A 19,631-nucleotide genomic window follows, 5' to 3' on the forward strand; every position below is an offset into this window, starting at 1 on the left:
ACAACCATTAAGTGAAGTCAATGTATTGGCACAGTTTCAATTAAATTTGGCACAGAAATTAAGTAGAAAAAAACTTTGGTACCGGTACTCTTTATTTGTGAGAATCCACTTAAAACCCAGTAATAATATGGTTGAAGTTGGCAAGTAGGATTGAACTTCTTGATTTAAAATAAATATAGCATCAGATATAGTACACTAAAAATATCTGAAGAAATATAGTTTCTAGAAGCACTGGTATGTATCAACTTATTAATTCATACATAGGGAGCTCTTAATGCAGAGAATTCAAGTATTGAAATAATGTTGAACTGTGTTCATTAGTTGTTATGTTAACTAATATTTGTTATTATTATAGTAGTTTATTATATTGTTATTGTTGTACATGTATAATTTACTATAGTTTTATTTTCCCCAAATTGTGTTGAAAACTTTTGTTACAGAAAATTTTATTAATTTTGATAAAATTGTTTATATAGATAGAGATGTAGAAAATGTCTCCAAGAAAAGGTTCAACTTCTTCTGCTCTTTATATATTTTAATTAATAATTGCATATAGACCATGAGACAACAAGATTGGTTCCTTTGTGATTATATATGATAATGTGTGAATTCTTGCAATCTTTATATTTCCTTTGACTTTGTCTCTTTGTGAATAGTAACTTCATTATTTGCAGCAGAATTATCTGAATAAAGAAGTTTTTTTGCCTACTGACTGTCAGGCTGGGATTTGGTGACAAGGTTTACTTCAAATACACAACATTGCCTGGATGTACTCTTTAGTTATTCCCTACTACACTTAAAGTATATGGACTAACAGGTCTGCTATTGTGGTCTTATATACTTGATTGGAGATGATGTTTCCAGCTGTTACTTTTTCAAACTGTGGACTTATTTTTATAGCAATTTGGTCGATTGTATTTATGATTTCCATTAAATATGAAAATTAATTATATTTGCATATTTATTAACTTGAACATTATTTTGTCAACAGATATTCTATTCATTTGGTTTCACATTCTATTTCAAAATTTTAACTAGTTTGTTAGTAACATAACAGTAATAAAGTAGAAGAATTTGTGCTTTTTGTTCTCAATTTTACAGTCATTCCATATATTATATTTTAATGAATCTCATTTCAATTTATATAGCTCGACATGCATGTTTATTGTGCCTTCATATTTATTTCCTGTTGTTTCATTTATCATTTAAACCAGTCTATTTTTTTTTTTTTAATATTTTGTCTGTGATCAGCATATAGATTGATTTTGGCACTAGTGGCCTGTTGATTAGCATGTTTTATAAGTCTATCTTCACTAGAGCTAGAATTATTCCAGTGAAATTTGTACCCTGATCATAGAACTAGAAACTAGGGTACACAGTGTCAATTATCATAATGACTTTCTTTTCCTCCAGTATCACTAAAATGTCAAACTATGTAGATTGTAGGTCATGAAATCTATCAATTTTCAAGGTTGTCATGTTAACCTACAAGGTTTGGAAGCCCTGGAGAATACTGCATTGTGTTTTGATAAATTTAAAGTACCTGCCCCTGTCCATTGAAATCACCCTTTTTGATTTGTTAGCAGTTTGTAACTAATAACATCCACCGATACATGAATTTCCTTTTTCTATTATACGGAGGACATGTAATAAATCTGCAGTGCAGACTTTCTGGTTTTAACAGCTGTAATGTGGTCAATTATGAGGATATTATGTAACTGTGGTCACCTTTTTTATGGGTATGGTGGTTTTATATCACTTTGAGATCACATTGTCAATTGACAACTTTAAAAAAAACTTGTTCTATTTTAGTTGTGTTTATTTGTTTAATATTTTATTATTTTTGTATGATAGTAATAACCAGATGTTTTTTTAATCATTCTCAGTCAGTATCTGACGTCATATAGACTATTGTGTAAATATTGATATATGTACTGTAATTGAACATGTCCTATGAATAAATCTATACTATTCATAGCTTTATCTTTTAGTTGATTGTTACATAGAGAAACTACCCACCAGAACTTTAAACAACAAATTACATGGCACCTTAGTTTTTAACTATATAAGATTATATTTCAGTGTGATATACTTGTGTTTAATCTTCAAAATTAAAAATCATTTTTTGAGAATAACCACTCTTCCAGTTGGCCTTAAATCTAGATTACTATGTGAAAGCTAACAATACAAATCAATGTTTAAGAATAAAATAGCGAAGGACCATCTAATTTTTATAGGTTTGCTAAATTTTTCATTAAAAAGAGCATTTCAATGGTTGCAATTGTTTCTTTACTAGGCCATGTAATGTATAACAGTTTCCTCCAACCATAGAAAATCCAAAACATCTGTAACTACATAACTCATTTAACTGAAAAGGCTTTAGTTTATCCTAATATCAGAAATACTTGCTGTGTATGTGTCAAACATTAAAGAAATTAATTTAAGATTTTGTCTGACAGGCCTCTTTTGGTTTATCTGTATCAACTGAACAATCAATCAGCTGGCCATCAACCATCTACAAATTCTAATAAATCGTACAAATACAATTTCTCCAGTAACTTTTACAAGAGGTATTTGGATAAATAAAAAAATTTCAATATTTCACTTTTCATAAAATTTATTTTATCACAGTTCTTTTTATTTCAAACATTAAAATCATTCCAAAAATCATTCATCTTTCCAAAATACAAAAATAAAACAAATCAGTTAGCAAAATAAAACAAATCAGTTAGCAAAATAAAACATCAAGCACTCATTCAGGTTCAGCACAAAAACAGTAAGAAGATTATTGGGTTATACTATCTACTTGTTTTACCATCTGACAAAAGCTATATTTCAAAAGTTTGTCGTACTAATATGTCAATAATTTTAAAATAATTTAGACAATCATTCAACTTTACCCCATGTTTATTAAATTGCAGACAAACACAACTCCCAAATTTTATTCTGTAAAATGATTTAGTTAGCTGAAATTAAATTCTGCCTGTTTTTATTGTGAATATTAGGAGTAAAAGACAGTAAACCATCATGGACAAATATCAACCGGTAATTTGAATTAGTCAGTTTGAACCAGACGTAAAAAAATAAAATTAAGTTGGAAAAAACCCAGACAGTTGACAAGCAATCTTTCAGCATGCTGACTTATCTGACATTTTTTAATATATTTGACAATATAATGTGGCTTGCAGTCATTTAGCATGTATGATACCTATGCACTTTTTGTAGACTTTTGTAGAGCATTACAAAGTTTGAACTTTAGATCAACAATACCTACATAGAAACCTTCAAATAGTTTGTGGGAAGCAGGATAGCTCAGTAAAATTTTTGCTTAACTGACATTCCAAGCATTGATCAGAAACAGTGAGATACGGCAATAAAATGAGACTTCATATATTGTTGTGGCAAAATTTCCTACCTACCAACAGCTAGCTACAATTGTCAAAATATTTTTCATGTGGTTACTGTCAAACTAAAAACATCAATCTTACCCTTTAACATAACAATCATCATTGACTAGACAATAACAGTTCAAATCAACATATAAAACTGGTATAAAAACTAAATTTAAAATAACTATTCAAACGAAAAATTTTCATGAAAGGCCCTTGATTGTTATTATTTAAAATTATGATATATTTTAAATTTGGTAGTAAAATAAGAAAGGGAGTATATTGGTAACAAAGGTACATATGCAAAACAACAAAAATATTAAATAAAACATTAAAATGTCCAGAGTAATCTAATGGGTTGATATAAATCAAAGGAATGTCCAGCTATATATAATACCTGAAAAAAACAAAAATTTTACTATTATGAATGATTATTTACCTTTGAAACTTTATGAACACATGATCAAGATTTCTTAAATCATATTTCAGATTAAAAATATCTGTTACTTTTACTTTAATATGTATATAAACCCTTCCTCTCTCTCTCTCTCTCTCTCTCTCTCTCTCTCTCTCTTGTAAAGTATTTTAAAAAATCAATCTTTATATTTAAAGGCATAATACAAATAATCATCTGATAAAAAAAGACAAAATGTAAGCTTTTAATTGTATGATAATGTCATTTCTGAAAATCAATGTTTCACAAACACGAAGCATTGGTACTTTCTATATCATACTGACAGTATGTGCATATGAAATATTCATTTTATTTACATTTAGTATTTCCATGAATGATTTTGCTTTCTTGTAATAGATTACTACATACCTTGTATTGGTCATTATATACAAATTGTACAGCTTTATTATTAACTGTTATACTGGCGGGTTTAGTTTTAACACCAAATACAGTGATATCACCCAAATACATGGATTCTTGTGACAGTCCTATATACATGGCATTAACATATACTCCTTTCTAAAAAAAAAAAAAAAAAAAAACACAATAAGATGTGTATGGAAAATAAAAAATGAAATGGAGCTTTAAGTCCTACTATTAATGAAAGAGAGCTTCATAATTTGAAAGGTCCTTTTTAAAACCAAATTTTATTGCAAAAATTAACTATGCTTAAAGTAACATAGGAAATATAAAAAGCTTACCGAATCAGCAGTGAAAGTAAACATATTAAATATTTTCTTTTCATGAGTATCTGCAAATCAAGCAAATAAAGAATTGAGTAAAATATTATAACAGTGGTTTAAGAGGTGAAAACTAAATAAATTATTGTTTTACTGCAGTATCTTTTCTTTTAACATACCAAATAAAATGATGCCATTATACATGAAGGTAAATAAATATATTTTAATTTGTTAAAATAAGGTAGAGAAAGTCACCTAAAGTATCCCCATCATCCCAAAATAGATCACCTTCAGCACCTCCACTACTATTTAATGCCACCAATAATCCAAACTTATTTTTACGACTGTAAATATATAACTCATTGAATGTATCTATATTCAAACAAATCAAAACAAACCAAATTAAAGTATAAATTCAGCTTTGAAAATCAAATATGCATAAGTTTCAGCCATTCAATTTTCAACGTGAATAAATTGAAGTAATTCAGCAACTCTGGTTTTTACTGTATCCTCAGTTGAAACAAGAATAATTCTGACCAGTTCATTGCCTTTGGGTCACCATCAGTGACTTGACTTGTGGAGTACAGGAAGTGAATATTAAAAACATTAAGGTGAATGACAGCAAGAGATAAAAGGTATCTTAATTTTTAAAGCAATGTAATAAAAGATTATATACCTGAGTGTTGTGGTAGTATTAGCATATTGCCAGGGTAAGATATATCCACCACGTACATGAAGATTAATCTTATCTAGTGGGGCATCTAAAATTTGACCACCTCCTTCAGATACAATACATTGTCCAGTATAAAAATCATACCAAATATCTTTAGGAAAATACCCTTCAACACTTCTTACTCCCTATAATATATTATTAATTGTCAACTACTACAATACGAAACACATTTTTCATAATCTCACTAGGCCTATCCCTATTTCCTAAACTGAGACATGTATGGACTTCACTCATTGTGCACTTAATTAGAATGGTGCAAATAGAAATGTCATAAAATGGACATAAAATGACAAGAAAAACAATTTGGAAATGATAAAATCTCCAAACTGCACCCACCTCATCTAATACTGGTGTTATTAATAAAGCGGGTCCCCATAAAAACTGTTTGTCTATATTGTAGGTTGTAACATCAGTGGGGTACCTTAAAAAAGGAAGGTATTAATTTGCTTTCAAGGATATGCTCTACTAAATATTATTTTCCACAAGTATGGCATTGAAACACATTGTATTGAAACCGTTGTTTTGATGTTGTTGCCATTGCACTTCATTTGTGTACTTCTCTTTCCTGTTGAGGTGATATGAATACATGACACCTTGCCAAATGTATATCACTATAAGATTAAACAAGTCAACAATCATTGCTTGAAATAAAAAAACATATTTCTTTCTCAGGTACAGCAAATAATCAGATCATTCATTTTGATGATATATTTTTATTTTGAGGGTCTGTTTAGAAGGATTTCTACTGGTAAAAATAATACAGAACAGTACTTACTCAAAGAACAGTGGTCTCATAACAGTATGACCCATCATGTGTGATTTATGTATCAAGGTATATAAATATGGTAATAGTGTATATCTTGTTAGTAAAACTTTTCTAGTTGACTTGGCTAGGGCTGGACCAAATGAGGCTGGATCTTGGGCCTGTAAAAACAAACAATCTGGCTGTTGTAAGCTAATCACTGTTTAACTACTGATGATTATCAATAAAGAAATTAATCTTCAATGTACTATTGGAATCTTGAAGGTAATGTGTAAGGTTCTATGGAAAAGTGAATGCAAGGTATTTCACAAAGCTGAGAGTACAGACAATGTTTCTGAATGGACAGAATGATTATTGAAAGTTCCAAATTTTGATTCCTGGTCAAAATTATGTATATTAATGCCCCTAAACCTCATCTTTAAACCAATGTTCCAAACTTGGCTCGAATTCAATTTGTTATATATATCACCTTGTTTCCATTATTGTTATGATTTCGGGAGAATGTATAAAAAGCACCAAGCTGATGCCATCTTGTACATAATTCTTCTGTAGTATCTCCTCTAAAACCACAAATATCAGCTCCTACTATTGTTACACCAAACATATTCATACTCAATGATTCTAAAACAGATGGAAAACATAGACAATCTTAAATACATATAGGTAACATTGACACCTGATTTAAGAAAAAAAGCATACTATTCAACAATACACTTTGAAACAATTCTCAGGGATCATCTGAGTTGGCTATATAGCCAATTCTCAACTCCAGCATCTGCACTGCACTGATGAGGTCCAGAAGGCCGAAATAATACTGTCTGCACTTTCAATCTTAGATAGAATCATTATAGCTTTGAAACCAGCATCACATATTAGACAAATTTTATTCCTCAGGGTAAGCCTGAATGATATATATGATATAAAACATATAGAATAATATATAGATAATGTGTGAAATAAAATGATTAGAAGTGAATATACAGTTTCTAATACTTGTCAGATATTATGGAACTGTTTAATGAGACACAAATGTAGTAATATGATGTACTATTAACATTCAAGATACACCAACTTCTTCAGTATTTTCATTCATGATCCAAGTTCTAGCTTATTAGGTTTGCAACAATATACATGTCACAATTTAGGTAGCTGTTTGTTCTATCCAAATCTAATTAAAATGTTGTTTCGTTATTATTTTACTAGGCCTACATTGTAATTAAAGAGATTTATACAATAGTCATGTAATGATGACATTTCAAGCTATTTATAGCAGACAATCACACGCCACTCTCCCGCAAAATCATTATCATTTATACAAGCAAGTTTCGGCAGTCTCATAGTCCCATAGAATCATCAAGTTCTATTTTGGGTTTCACTATCCCACAATTTCAAAGTCCATATTAGGCTACCGATTTTACATACTGTATTGTGATTGGTTGAAATAAATGTCATCAATACGGCATAAAAATATAACGAAACGAAATTTGTACTCTAATTTTAATGAAATGCTTTAAATCATGCTTATCTTTAATAAAAACAATATCACCTTTTATTGTCTGAAAGATTTATGACAGTAAAAGAATATTGCAATACAAGTCATATTGGTGATAAAAATACATATAAATCATGATACAGATATGATATTTTATGTTGAAGAAAGTTACATTGTATTTAATAAATTACAAAATTGAAAATAACCTGAAATTGATCTATAAAGATCATGATAAGAAGCATAATTATCTCCTGACCAATGTCCACCATAATAACCAGAACCAACAAACGTAGAACGTGTTATTACAAAAGGTCTCTTTTGGCGTATGCTTACCAGAGCACTGAAAATCATATCATATCACAAAAAATGAATGACTTGGACAAAAATCCTACATTAGGAATGGTACATAACCATAAGTATACAATTTCTGATTGACCTTAAAATTGATAAATTGATGTCAAATCATAAAGACAATTCAAAAAGATAAATGTTTAAGTTAAAAAAATGTTCATTTCTCTAAGAAAAAGCCTTCAAGTATAAGGCAGTAAGTCAGGCCTATCAGAATAAAGAACTTACTTATGTGTAGCTCTTGTTTCAGTAAAACCATACAGATTATGAACATTATACTGAGAAGATAGATATTGTTGAGCTGTTAAACATAGTGTATTAACTGATAATTTATTACCATTTATAGCTACAAAACATTCATAATAATCAAAGACTTTCATTTAATGAAATAGATTTCTTAAAACCCATACCATTTGGTATATTGAATTTGAAAAAAATATCAAAAACATTTTAAGCTATGTGGATTCTGTGAATGTGATCCATTGTTTGGAAATCTAGATGGCAGATGCAAAATAATACCATCTGCAACATCAGAAACAAGTGCTCATAATTGAATTTTAATTCAAATGTGAATAAAATTTAATGACCCAGTCTAAACCAATGTACTACTATTTTCTTGTCACATAATATAAAATTAGGCTCATAATCATTACCTGGTAAATATGGTGGATTTTCTAAAGAAGAATTAGTAGGACATCCATTTATTGATCCTGCCACAAAATTACTGATTTCATTCATATCCTAAATCAGAAACCAAATAAAAGCTCAGAAACCACATATAAGCTTAAGACCTAAAATACTCATCAAAGAGAAAAAGGTAAATGAGATTTAAAAATCAAAAACCTTGCAATGTACTAGTCGAAAATTACATTGTAATTAGGAAGTTATGCCTTAGATTACACAGATATAGGCCTAATGTTTTATAGAAATTATAATACTCACAATCCAGATGCCATCAAATTGAACTGAATTATGGAATGTAGCAGATATATTAGTCCAGTATTTCTGAGAATCAGGATGAGTAAAATCAGGAAAGTATGTGTTACCTGGCCACACCTACATGATTAAAAACATCAATATATATTGAGACACTAACAGCATTTTCTATTAATGACTAACACTTCTAATATACTGACAAAAGAAGCAAGAAAAAATGATGTGTTGGATGTCAGAGTTCTGTGCTTCATTGAGTTCCAGAAAGTGGACAACACCAAGCTTAAACTTTTGTAAACAAAAATATCCTGATGAAATACCCAAACCTTCATGGATTTTGTCTTATACCTTGACTACAATAGCCACCTTATCATGTCTATAGATGCAGTGATTCGATCGGATTGTCCACTAATGAATACAGCCAATCAGAGTCTCTGCATTCCGTGATTTAAGAATAGTGGCTATTGTAGTCAAGGTAGTTGTAATACCATTGTGAAAATGATGCATGGGTTGAATTTTGGTCTTATAAAGAGAATCCGAATAACAACTAATGAAATAATCTTACTTTTCCCTCAATAGGTTTACCATTAATATCTTTAATAAATATTCCCATTTCTAAACCTAAATCTAATGGATGGTAGGTACCAGGTGATGTGGTACTGCTAATTCCAGGATCCTAAAAAATCATACAAATGAAATTAATTATTACTAAGTCTTTATAATTAAAGTTGAGTTTGATATCACCTATGAAGGCGTGAACTGAACATGGAGATAGACAGAGCCATGCAGTATGCAATGAGAAAAAATTCCCACAACAGCATTAATCTACTTCCTTATTGTAAAATGGGTCTTTAATACACACATATATTCCTAATGAAGTAGTTAGCAAAGCTAAACTGAATAGCTTTGAGAAAAACTTGCTTGTGCTAGTCGTATTCAACATTTCATCACATGGTTTAAAGTTTTATGTCTTTAATAAACTCTAAAAACCCAATGCCTTTCTGAAAGAATACATTAACAATAAAATATATATAGTAAATATAAACATTGACTAACAATTATCATAATGTAATGTAAACCTAGTTTATGAAATTCATCCACCATGGCTGACTGATCACCAAAATTCTTCAGATCAGTGGTAAAGTCTTTTTTAGCATCCATATAATCTATATCATTCCATTGTACATCCTATAAAATAGCCAGAATCAAATTTGTATTTGCCCTTTTCTTAAACAAATTTATAATTGCTCTAACATGAACTTGTTATAGCCCTTTGAGAAGCAGTGGCACCAATGTCCCTGTTGTCTCCCATTGGTCAGTGTCATACTAATATTCATCATGAACTAATATATCAATTACCTGAGGTATGCCATATCTAGACATGTTCTTTACCACCTGCATTGTTTCATTTACTGTATGGAAACCCCATCTACAAAGATGAAATCCTAAACTCCAATATGGTGGCATGAAGGTACGACCTATGACCTCAGTATATTGTTGTATAACATCACTAGGATTAGGTCCAAGAAACATGTATAAATCTATCACACCACCTATACTTCTCCATGTTATAGCTGGAGCTGGTTGTAATAATACCTCTAAAATATACCAACAACATAATATTTACAGACTTCAATAGAGTATTCGGTAACATTGTGCATTGATATTTTTATATTTCAGACTTAAGTTAAGTAGTCCATAATATTAATATTGATAATATCATTCATTCATTCATTTTCTGGCTACTTAAAAGCAACTTAGTGTAAACGATGTTTCAAACAAGTTTGTAAATGTAACAAAGGGCAAATAAACGCATTAAGCTTACCAATTGCATTACTATTTAATAATAAAACACCATGACTATTACCATCATTCTCCATCATCAGATAGAATGGGTGGCTTCCATATAAATTACCATTTTCCTAAAAAAAAGATTGTTTAATGAGTTCCCCTCCTGAAAATGACTGTACAGTTGAAAATTTGCTACATGATATGTGACATGACATCTTTGTGAGTTTTGACCCAGGACATCATAGCCACCCCAGACTACAAAGAGTTGTGTATATATTGTATATAAGTGATCATTGCACGCTTTACAGCTACTATAGTCAACTATTTGTTTTTTGTGAAAACATTGTAGCTAATTTCTATTCCTACATGAGTTATTTCTTAATAAAAAACATGACTTACAGTGGGAGGTTGATCACGATTCCACAAAACAAATCTTGTCCAGTTCATAGAATGTAATAATGAATCTCTATGTTCTCCTAATCCATATATAAATTGAGAGGGCAAAAAATAGGATAACTGTAAAAATTGGTCAGCAAATATAAACCCTCCTGCTGTTTCCAATCTGTAATATTAACAGAAACACATATAACATCTACTGTATTAAATTAATCTATTACTGGAGGGCTAAAAGTAACTCGCAATTTCTTGATGATCAGAACCACAATTCAAACTTTTCACCTAAACAGTGGACCACTCAGTCAGTTGTAACTTACATATTTTTAGCTCCATCACCAGTTCTATTGACTTGGAAACCAAACGGTTGTCCTACATCAGCCACAGCCACTGAATATAGAGTATCTTCATTGTCAGGTTGAATGACAGTATCTCTCTTGGTACTGCCTGAAGTTGGGAGGGGCACTTCCCATCTATCTTCTTTCTGATTACTGATCTAAAACAACACAACCTTTCACTTATTATGGAATCTTTATTTTGTACAAATATTTATTTAAATGGTTAAGGATTGTTACTATTTATATGGGTCCGTATCGATTACCAAACTGAGATTGATTATCCACAGCAGGCTATATTAGATAGCAACAATAATAGATGAATAATCAAAATATTTTAAAAGACATATCTAGATACTAAATATATAGAGAATTTTTTTGTATCCACCAACAATCACAGAGCATGACAAGAGTTTGAAATGGCTGAGACTAAAATCATGTTACTGTTAAGGTTGAGGTTACTCTGGACTACAACAAAGACACGTCTTTAAAATGTACTTAAGTCAGCTCTAGACCTAAACAAGAAGTTATAAACTTTATAAACCATTTAGCAAAAACTTGAAAAAAAATTCTGATTGAAACTCAGCATTAATAGATCTCCTTTTTATGTTTGTCTGCAGCATTTTGACTATACAAGGGGCATTTTTTTTCACTTTTACCAGTCTTTTTTTTTTTTTAATTTAAAGGCTTTTTTGTAGGTTGAGAAAATTTTTAGCTCAAATTTTTGAAAACTATACACCAATGTCTAGAGAACCGTGTCCCTTAACGTATCTGAAACTTTTAACTAATTAAAATCAAGCCGCTAATTTTTTAACGCCAAACAATTTAAAAAGCTTACAAAAGTTCATATAAACTATTAAAGCTTGTTATACCTTTTGAAAACTGTTAGAAAACTACTGTACGGATTGAAGTGAAATAAACCCATAATTGCAGAGAAATATGTCTCCTACCTATAATAAATACAGTACCTTAATATGAAGTCTTGATGAAGTTTCCTTCTTGATTTCCATTTTCAAATTCATTTCATCTTGAGGGTAATATGAAGGAGTTTTTCTGGATAAAAACACATCATAACCTTGTTTTTTATTTTCTATTTTATCAACAGTGTAACTGGGGTAGTTTAAAGGATAATAACAGTAAGGTATGCCTGGTGGATTTTCATTATATTTCTTAACAGGATAATAACAACATCCTCTTGCCTCACATGTCTCCTTTGTTGTCCCTGCTTCAGGATGACAATCAAATTTCTTCCCATCATCAACAATATAACATTGTTTATCTCGAGTTTTTTCTTTTGAAGTTTTGTATTGTTGAAAGTTTTTGACAACTGCTTGTTCATCTACTTGATTTTGACTGATTTCTTGATAGACCACATCTTCTTCAATGTTTATTTCAACAATCTCAAAATAAGACTGGTGTCTGTTCAAAGAACTAGGAGTATGTCTCAAATCAGATTGCTTGTGATCGAGGGAAGATTTGGTATAATTAAAAACTTTTGAAAATAAACAGGTGTTTGTGAACGCTGATTGTATTAACATTAAACACAACAAAAATACAATCAAAATTATCAAAAATTCACAAAATACTCCATTTCTCATGCTGACTTTCTTGACATGAACTTCAAACTTCTTTCCTCTTGGTAAATCTGGAGATTTATTTCCATCACAGGACTTATCTAAGACAGCTCCATCTTCTGAATCTTCCAGCTTACTATACTTATACTTCGTCATCCTACTTTAGAAAGTGTCTTCTCCTCAGAGTGTGGCCAGAGTGTGCTGCATGAATAAGGAAGTCAACTCTACTTTCGGTTTGTTTTGATATCCAACTGCTTAATATTGTCACTCAATTCAGGTCGCATAAAAACAAGACAATAAATTTCCGTTTTTATCAGTTAGAAAGTCTCCAAACAATCTGATACAAGTCTTGTTATCTCTACATCTATCAATTATATCATATAACATCAACCTTGATTCGATTATCATCTCTTTAAAATAAAATCAGCTGCCCGGAAGCATCATGTGATATCATAGAGTTATAAATAGTTCTTATACAGTGATATTCAAATAAGATTAGATTATCCAGCCTTTCACATAACGTAACCTCGACTGTGGAATAGTTAGCTTACAACGAGGTAACCTGCCTTTGTGAAAATTTGTATCAAAATCGAAGGAGACACTGGCCTCTCTATTAAACTTATGTTAATGATTACATTGGGCAAGGTGCCAAATTGAATGAGCTGCCGAAGGCAGTCATGATAAATTTGGCACCTTCACCAATGTATTCATATCACCGTAACTGCAGTGGGTCCATCGTTCATTGCTTATATTTCCACTGTCTCATGTATTCTTTTCACGAAGTTCCCGATTGATAAATTATATTTCAAAAAGATTGCCGTTACAAAAATAAGCCCTCAACAGCAGCCATATTGCTCAGGAATGTGACCACGTGACCCACTGCAGTTTACGCGAATTTGAATGCATTTCTTGTCAAAGGGTTCACTGTGACAAATACAGTGAGAGTGGATATATAACGAAATGGACAGGTTTAAGGAGTGCACTATGTCTGTCAAATAGATGCAAAACGGTTTCCTTTTTATCACAAACTCACTACATGTTTTTATAAAAGACTCATACCAGTGCTTCTCAACGTTTATGATCGATTTCCCCACTTGAGAATTTTTTTCTCGTCATTCACCCCTTTAATTCAAGCATAAAATAACTAAAAAAAACACCTATAACTTATCCATTTAACTTTTCAGGTCAATGTGTTAAATGGCATCAAAAATCTAACTTATCCAATATCCTCTGGATATAAAACTTCACACCAAAATACATAGAAACTCTGTCACTTCAAGTCGCAAAACACAAGACCTTGGATGACTATTCATCAGACGTTATTATATATTAACCTCTATTGAGCACACAGCAATTGACCTGCCAGAAGATGAAACTACGACATTCAGTCAAGCTGGGGAAGCCTATGGATTGAGATACTATACACAGCAAGACGGCCAGGACTGCATATTTATACCATCATAACACAGACATAGCGCCCTTTGTTGTCTCTTCTTAAAACCACCAACAATCAAGCAAAGAAATTAATAAACAAAGGCTGTAATTGAATCTTGACCTTTGGAAAAACCATTAATATAAACATCGAATTTTCGCAAACTGACTGAATTTTTTAACTACCATTTTTGTTTCAGTCGAAAAACTATTGATTCCACAGTTTACCCACAGACCTGCATCACCGACAATATTAAAAGGCCTGCAGTCAACTTAGCAGCAACTGTGAAAAAAACACTCCAATCATTTATTCCATGGGATCCGAAAAGGGCGTTCTGCACGAAATTTTGACGACAACAATTCCAGGATTCACAGACAATAGGATCGGGTTTGATATTGTACGTAGGCTACTCTGTACTCAAATATTTTTATGACAAGCATTGGGCAATTGTACTTCCAGAAGGATGGAATTGAATAAAGAATATATAAAAATACATCTAACTTTCCAATTTATTGCACAATAATTATTGAGGCAGTATATTAAACTCATATAAATATAATGACAATGTTATCACTTTCATCGATCTATAAACATTCATAATCAGGCAGTGATCATTGTTTTACATACTGTGTTAAGGTTTTGCTGTAATGTATGACTGTAAACATATATTATCAGTTGGGATCAATGCATCAGTGACGGGCGTCTCCTCGCGTTTTTTCATTTCGTTCTTTTTTAGCATTAATTCATCTTGTGTTTTCTTCTCCTGAATTATAAGCCGCTTTCTAAAATTTGTCTCTGTACACCCAAATATATCCCATCTAGTTGGCAAAATGTTTCTTTTAAATAACAACTCGGACAAAAGGGATATTGAAATTATTGCAAGAAAACTAAGAACCATCGTTAACGTTCGGAAGGGAAAGTTTTGCCCAGTTTCTTCTGTATAAAAGGGAAATTTGAGCAGTACTGGTAGTTTTATTAATGGTTCGCCTCCAAGGATTCGAAGTATAATACTAAACATATAACCACAAACACATCCGTAACCATTGGTTACTTCCAGAAATAATACACATGTGAACTGGGGAAACAGGATAACATACATTAGATCTGAACACAGCACATATAACCCATACACAGTTTCAGCACTAAGAGCAATAACTGTACCTAAAACACCAGCACAGATTACTGCAATTCGGATAACCCACATTATTTCTCTATCCGACGCCTACAATGTAAGGTTTTATTTCTGATTATGGATATGTACATAGGTAATAAAAATACATTTGTAAAAGATAGTTTAATCAATATTGTCATCTCATTGTTATTTGACATAGGCAATAATTATATAACCAATATTACATCTATAGATTACGAAGCCACTTTAATATGGCTATAGAACTATTCTCTTGGAAAGCCAAGTTTTGTGATCATTATGGTTGTGGGAGCTGCTAGATAAGAGCAGTTATAGTCTCTCTTATTCATGAAATGAGATTTGAAATAAAAAAAGACACTATTTTAAAACTGATTTCATTACAGACTACCTTAGGTCGGAATAGTTGTTGATAAATATTCTTAGAGAAGACTGATGCTGTTGATAGTATACTCGAGTCTGCTGAAGACATGACTGCTGCCGATATAGCCCCCATACCGACGATAGACACAGGTAGTGGACAGAGGTACTGAAGAACTAGAGGAAGAATGTAACTCATCTTCGATGGTGGTATTGGTATGGTTCCTGTATATTCAGTTTGATTCCAGTCTGAAAAATTAAGATACCACTGTCTGATTGATTAACATGTAGTTGTTTGTATAAAAGAGAACAGGTACATAAAAATACCTTCATGTAACAATATCTCAGAAACATGATCGGTATAAGGGTTACTTTTATAATAAAACATATAAAAAAAACTATCGAATACCATAATCTCCACATGAAAATGAATAAATTATGAAATGTACCTGCTGCTGAACCAGTGACACCCATCATAACGGCTGGTATAGCAAACAAAAATGTTGCTATACTTCCAACAGAAGATGCTATTCTTGCTCTCTTAGGGTTTTTACACGCCAAGACCCTTTGAAAATAAACCTAAAAACAATCAAATGAACATAGGTTAACTACTGTCCATTCGGCAGCCAGTCAGAATATGCATCAAATGTGAAGTTAAATAAAAAGACGAAAAGTAGCCCAAACTTTGATCGCATGGACAGAATGTTCAGATGAATAGCTGAAGTCAGTGATACAGTAACCTGTTGTCATCTCAGTCAGCACGTTTTTGATACCAATAAAACAATCCAGCAACATCCATCAAATGATTCATTAATATTACATTACCTGCCATGGGATGCCACCAAGTAGTAATAAACCATATACATCTATAAATGATCCAAGTTGAGACATCTTAACCTCTCCTTTCCATGAAATCTGAACACGTTCAAAATCAACAGAAGGGTGATTCATAGCAAATGGTACCGCCACTACCTGAAATTTTTCGGTATTTTTTACCAAAGTATTCCTTGACATGCTTTTGTAATTATACACAAAATGTCGATTATAGTTCCTGACGATATTGCGGGTTGTGCTACTGCTGGTGTTGTTATCGTTTCCACCGATTATGATGATCTGTCTAAGTGATGCTAGGTTTGGATGGAAAAGTTTTGTCAAATAAAACTTGTAATAGAATTCGTATCTGGACTATAGTAAGCAAGTCTACTTTTACCCGTCTTATATTATGATACTCATAAAGAAATAAGAAATACAAAATATTTGATAAAAATCTTTCAGTGGAAATTATCCTTTTCCATGACCCATGACATTGTAAAAAGAACTTTGTTCTTCGTTTTCGTGTACTGATAGATGCTGTGAAGACTTGCCAGCTAAACATTGATTGCCATCAGTAGCTGAGTTGTGTCAAAATAAAATATTTCACGATTCACATTACCTGTCCTTGCAAATATATAACTAATCCTGGTAAGAGGAAGAAATAAAACAAGTGTATTCTATCAGTTTATGTATTGGGTTATTTGATTGCAGACAGATCTAATTTAAATTAAAAATTCCTAAATCCTTACCAATCCTATAAATATAATAATTAGTTGTACTACATCTGTATATGCTACAGACCACAATCCACCCAATATAGTATAACTCACAGCAACACAAGCTGAACTTATTATAGAAATTTTCTCGTCAATATCTAATATTATAGAAACTGTTGAACCTAATAATATAAACAAATAAATATCTCACAGTATGACATGTTCACATACTGGATCCAGCATCAGTTATTCCATAACAAGATAGAATCTATTGGATTATGGGATAGTGAGTTAATTTCTTAAAACATAATCCAAGAAACTTTATATCATAATTAGGAAGAGAATGCTTATTCTTTAAGTAACAAAAATCAGGGAACGACAAACTGATTGTGTAGATGTATACTTTATTTCTCTTACCTAAAGCTGCAAGTATAGCAGCTGTCCAAAATAAATCTCCACAGAACTGAGGAATGCACATCAATGCTCCAACTCTATTTCCTAATTTTATTTGGAAAGGATCAAACAATGTGAGATAGCCCGCTCTCCTCATTTTTGGAGCATATACGTTTCCTCCTGAAACATTAAATATTATAACTAGTGCCAAATTAATAAGCTATGATGATAATATGTTAATGGTGCTAAATCGATGTACGAGTATTGTTTTTATTCTAGTATGATGATGATGTTAATGATGATGATGATGACGATGACAATATACTACCAACAATCTCATAAAAAAGTCACATACCTATAAAGAAAGCAATACAATAAGCCACTGGAGCCTGAGCCCAAACAATACCACTTGATGCCATGATTTCTGCCGTTCCATTGATGTAAGCACCACCGACTATTGTTGCTGCAAAGGATTCATTATTGATTGATTTTACTAGAAAAGTGAAGCGTCTTTCTTACTGTACTGTTATTCTTTTATATAGATACAGCGCCTTTCTTATATTTAACAAAATTATATTTAGCTTTTCACATGCTTTCCAATTATTTTAATAGATAATTCCCAATCATTTCAGTAAAATGTTTCCCCGCCATTTCAATAGAATGTTTCTCAATCATTTCAATAGAATGTTTCCCAATCATTTCAATAGAATATTTTCCAATTATTCCAATATCATGTTTCTCAATCAATTCAATAGAATGTTTCCCAATCATTTCAATAGAATATTTTGCAATTATTTCAATAGAATGTTTCCCAATCATTTCAATAGAATGTTTCCCAATCATTTCAATAGAATGTTTCCCAATCATTTCAATAGAATATTTTCCAATTATTTCAATAGAATGTTTCCCAATTATTTCAATAGAATGTTTCCCAATTATTTCAATAGAATGTTTCCCAATCATTTCAATAGAATGTTTCCCAATCATTTCAATAGAATGTTTCCCAATCATTTCAATAGAATGTTTCCCAATCATTTCAATAGAATGTTTCCCAATCATTTCAATAGAATATTTTCCAATTATTTCAATAGAATGTTTCCCAATCATTTCAATAGAATGTTTCCCAATCATTTCAATAGAATGTTTCCCAATTATTTCAATAGAATATTTTCAAATTATTTCAATAGAATGTTTCCCAATCATTTCAATAGAATGTTTCCCAATCATTTCAATAGAATGTTTCCCAATTATTTCAATAGAATGTTTCCCAATCATATCATTTCAATAGAATGTTTCCAATTTTTTCAATAGAATGTTTCCCAATCATTTCAATAGAATGTTTCCCAATCATTTCAATAGAATGTTTCCCAATCATTTCAATAGAATGTTTCCCAATCATTTCAATATGTTTCCCAATCATTTCATTAGAATGTTTCCCAATCATTTCAATAGAATGCTTTCCAGCCCCCAATTATTTCAATAATTGATTCCAATAGCATCCATTATCCCGTGGAAGGCCAATAGCTCCAGGCATTTAAGAACTCAATGATATGAATTTTTGAATATCACTGAATAGCATGCGTCTCAACCTTTTCAATTCCAAATAGCATATATTAGGAAAATAACTTAAAATGACTGGAAATCAACCATTACAGCTATGGTTACGTGTGCAATACAGTGGAAGACATACCCGTCATTGTGAAAATAGAAACGATGAGTCCCATACTTCTTCCGGCAACCAAAACATCTGTGGCAGACGAATGAGCAGAGCGTCTAGCAGCAAAAATACCGATTCCAAGGATCAGAATGTAAAACACAATAACCGATATCAAACCAGCCACATTCACTGCCATGTTGGCCAGAAATAATAACCTTTAAATATCAA

At 31.3% G+C, this 19,631-nt stretch overlaps 2 protein-coding genes across 2 annotated transcripts; both read right to left on the reverse strand.

Annotated features, from left to right (window-relative positions):
- Positions 1-2,599: 2,599 nt before the first annotated feature.
- Positions 2,600-13,329, reverse strand: LOTGIDRAFT_212916 (hypothetical protein). Its single transcript, XM_009049814.1, has 20 exons — positions 12,280-13,329; positions 11,297-11,472; positions 10,983-11,145; positions 10,618-10,714; positions 10,152-10,390; positions 9,849-9,980; positions 9,358-9,468; positions 8,802-8,915; positions 8,513-8,600; positions 8,088-8,205; positions 7,718-7,851; positions 6,489-6,640; positions 6,032-6,180; positions 5,593-5,677; positions 5,200-5,381; positions 4,779-4,867; positions 4,545-4,594; positions 4,213-4,362; positions 2,715-3,786; positions 2,600-2,692 (listed from the first exon to the last, which is right to left on the reverse strand). The coding sequence occupies exons 1-19, from the start codon at positions 13,039-13,041 to the stop codon at positions 3,721-3,723; spliced, it is 3,057 nt and encodes a 1,018-aa protein (XP_009048062.1). The 5' UTR covers positions 13,042-13,329; the 3' UTR covers positions 2,600-2,692; positions 2,715-3,720.
- Positions 13,330-14,948: 1,619 nt separating this feature from the next.
- On the reverse strand, positions 14,949-19,599 carry LOTGIDRAFT_111913 (hypothetical protein; the record flags this gene model as incomplete). The annotated part of the gene is made up of 8 exons (XM_009049815.1): positions 14,949-15,539; positions 15,856-16,073; positions 16,274-16,403; positions 16,650-16,796; positions 17,387-17,535; positions 17,771-17,926; positions 18,102-18,209; positions 19,437-19,599. The coding sequence occupies 8 exons, from the start codon at positions 19,597-19,599 to the stop codon at positions 14,949-14,951; spliced, it is 1,662 nt and encodes a 553-aa protein (XP_009048063.1).
- Between the last annotated feature and the right edge of the window lie 32 nt (positions 19,600-19,631).

Source organism: Lottia gigantea, assembly GCF_000327385.1.
Source record: "Lottia gigantea unplaced genomic scaffold LOTGIsca_14, whole genome shotgun sequence".
In the NCBI taxonomy this organism is placed as follows: Eukaryota; Metazoa; Mollusca; class Gastropoda; family Lottiidae; genus Lottia; species Lottia gigantea.

What these genes read in the sequence shown, in the direction of transcription:
- LOTGIDRAFT_212916 (XM_009049814.1), bottom strand. Translation starts at nt 13,041, where the DNA reads ATGACGAAGTATAAGTATAGTAAGCTGGAAGATTCAGAAGATGGAGCT. An exon ending in ATCGTGATCAACCTCCCACT is followed by an intron (nt 10,715 to 10,982) that starts GTAAGTCATGTT and finishes TCTTTTTTTTAG; the next exon opens with GAAAATGGTAATTTATATGG. An exon ending in ATAACAATAATGGAAACAAG is followed by an intron (nt 6,181 to 6,488) that starts GTGATATATATA and finishes TTGTTTTTACAG; the next exon opens with GCCCAAGATCCAGCCTCATT.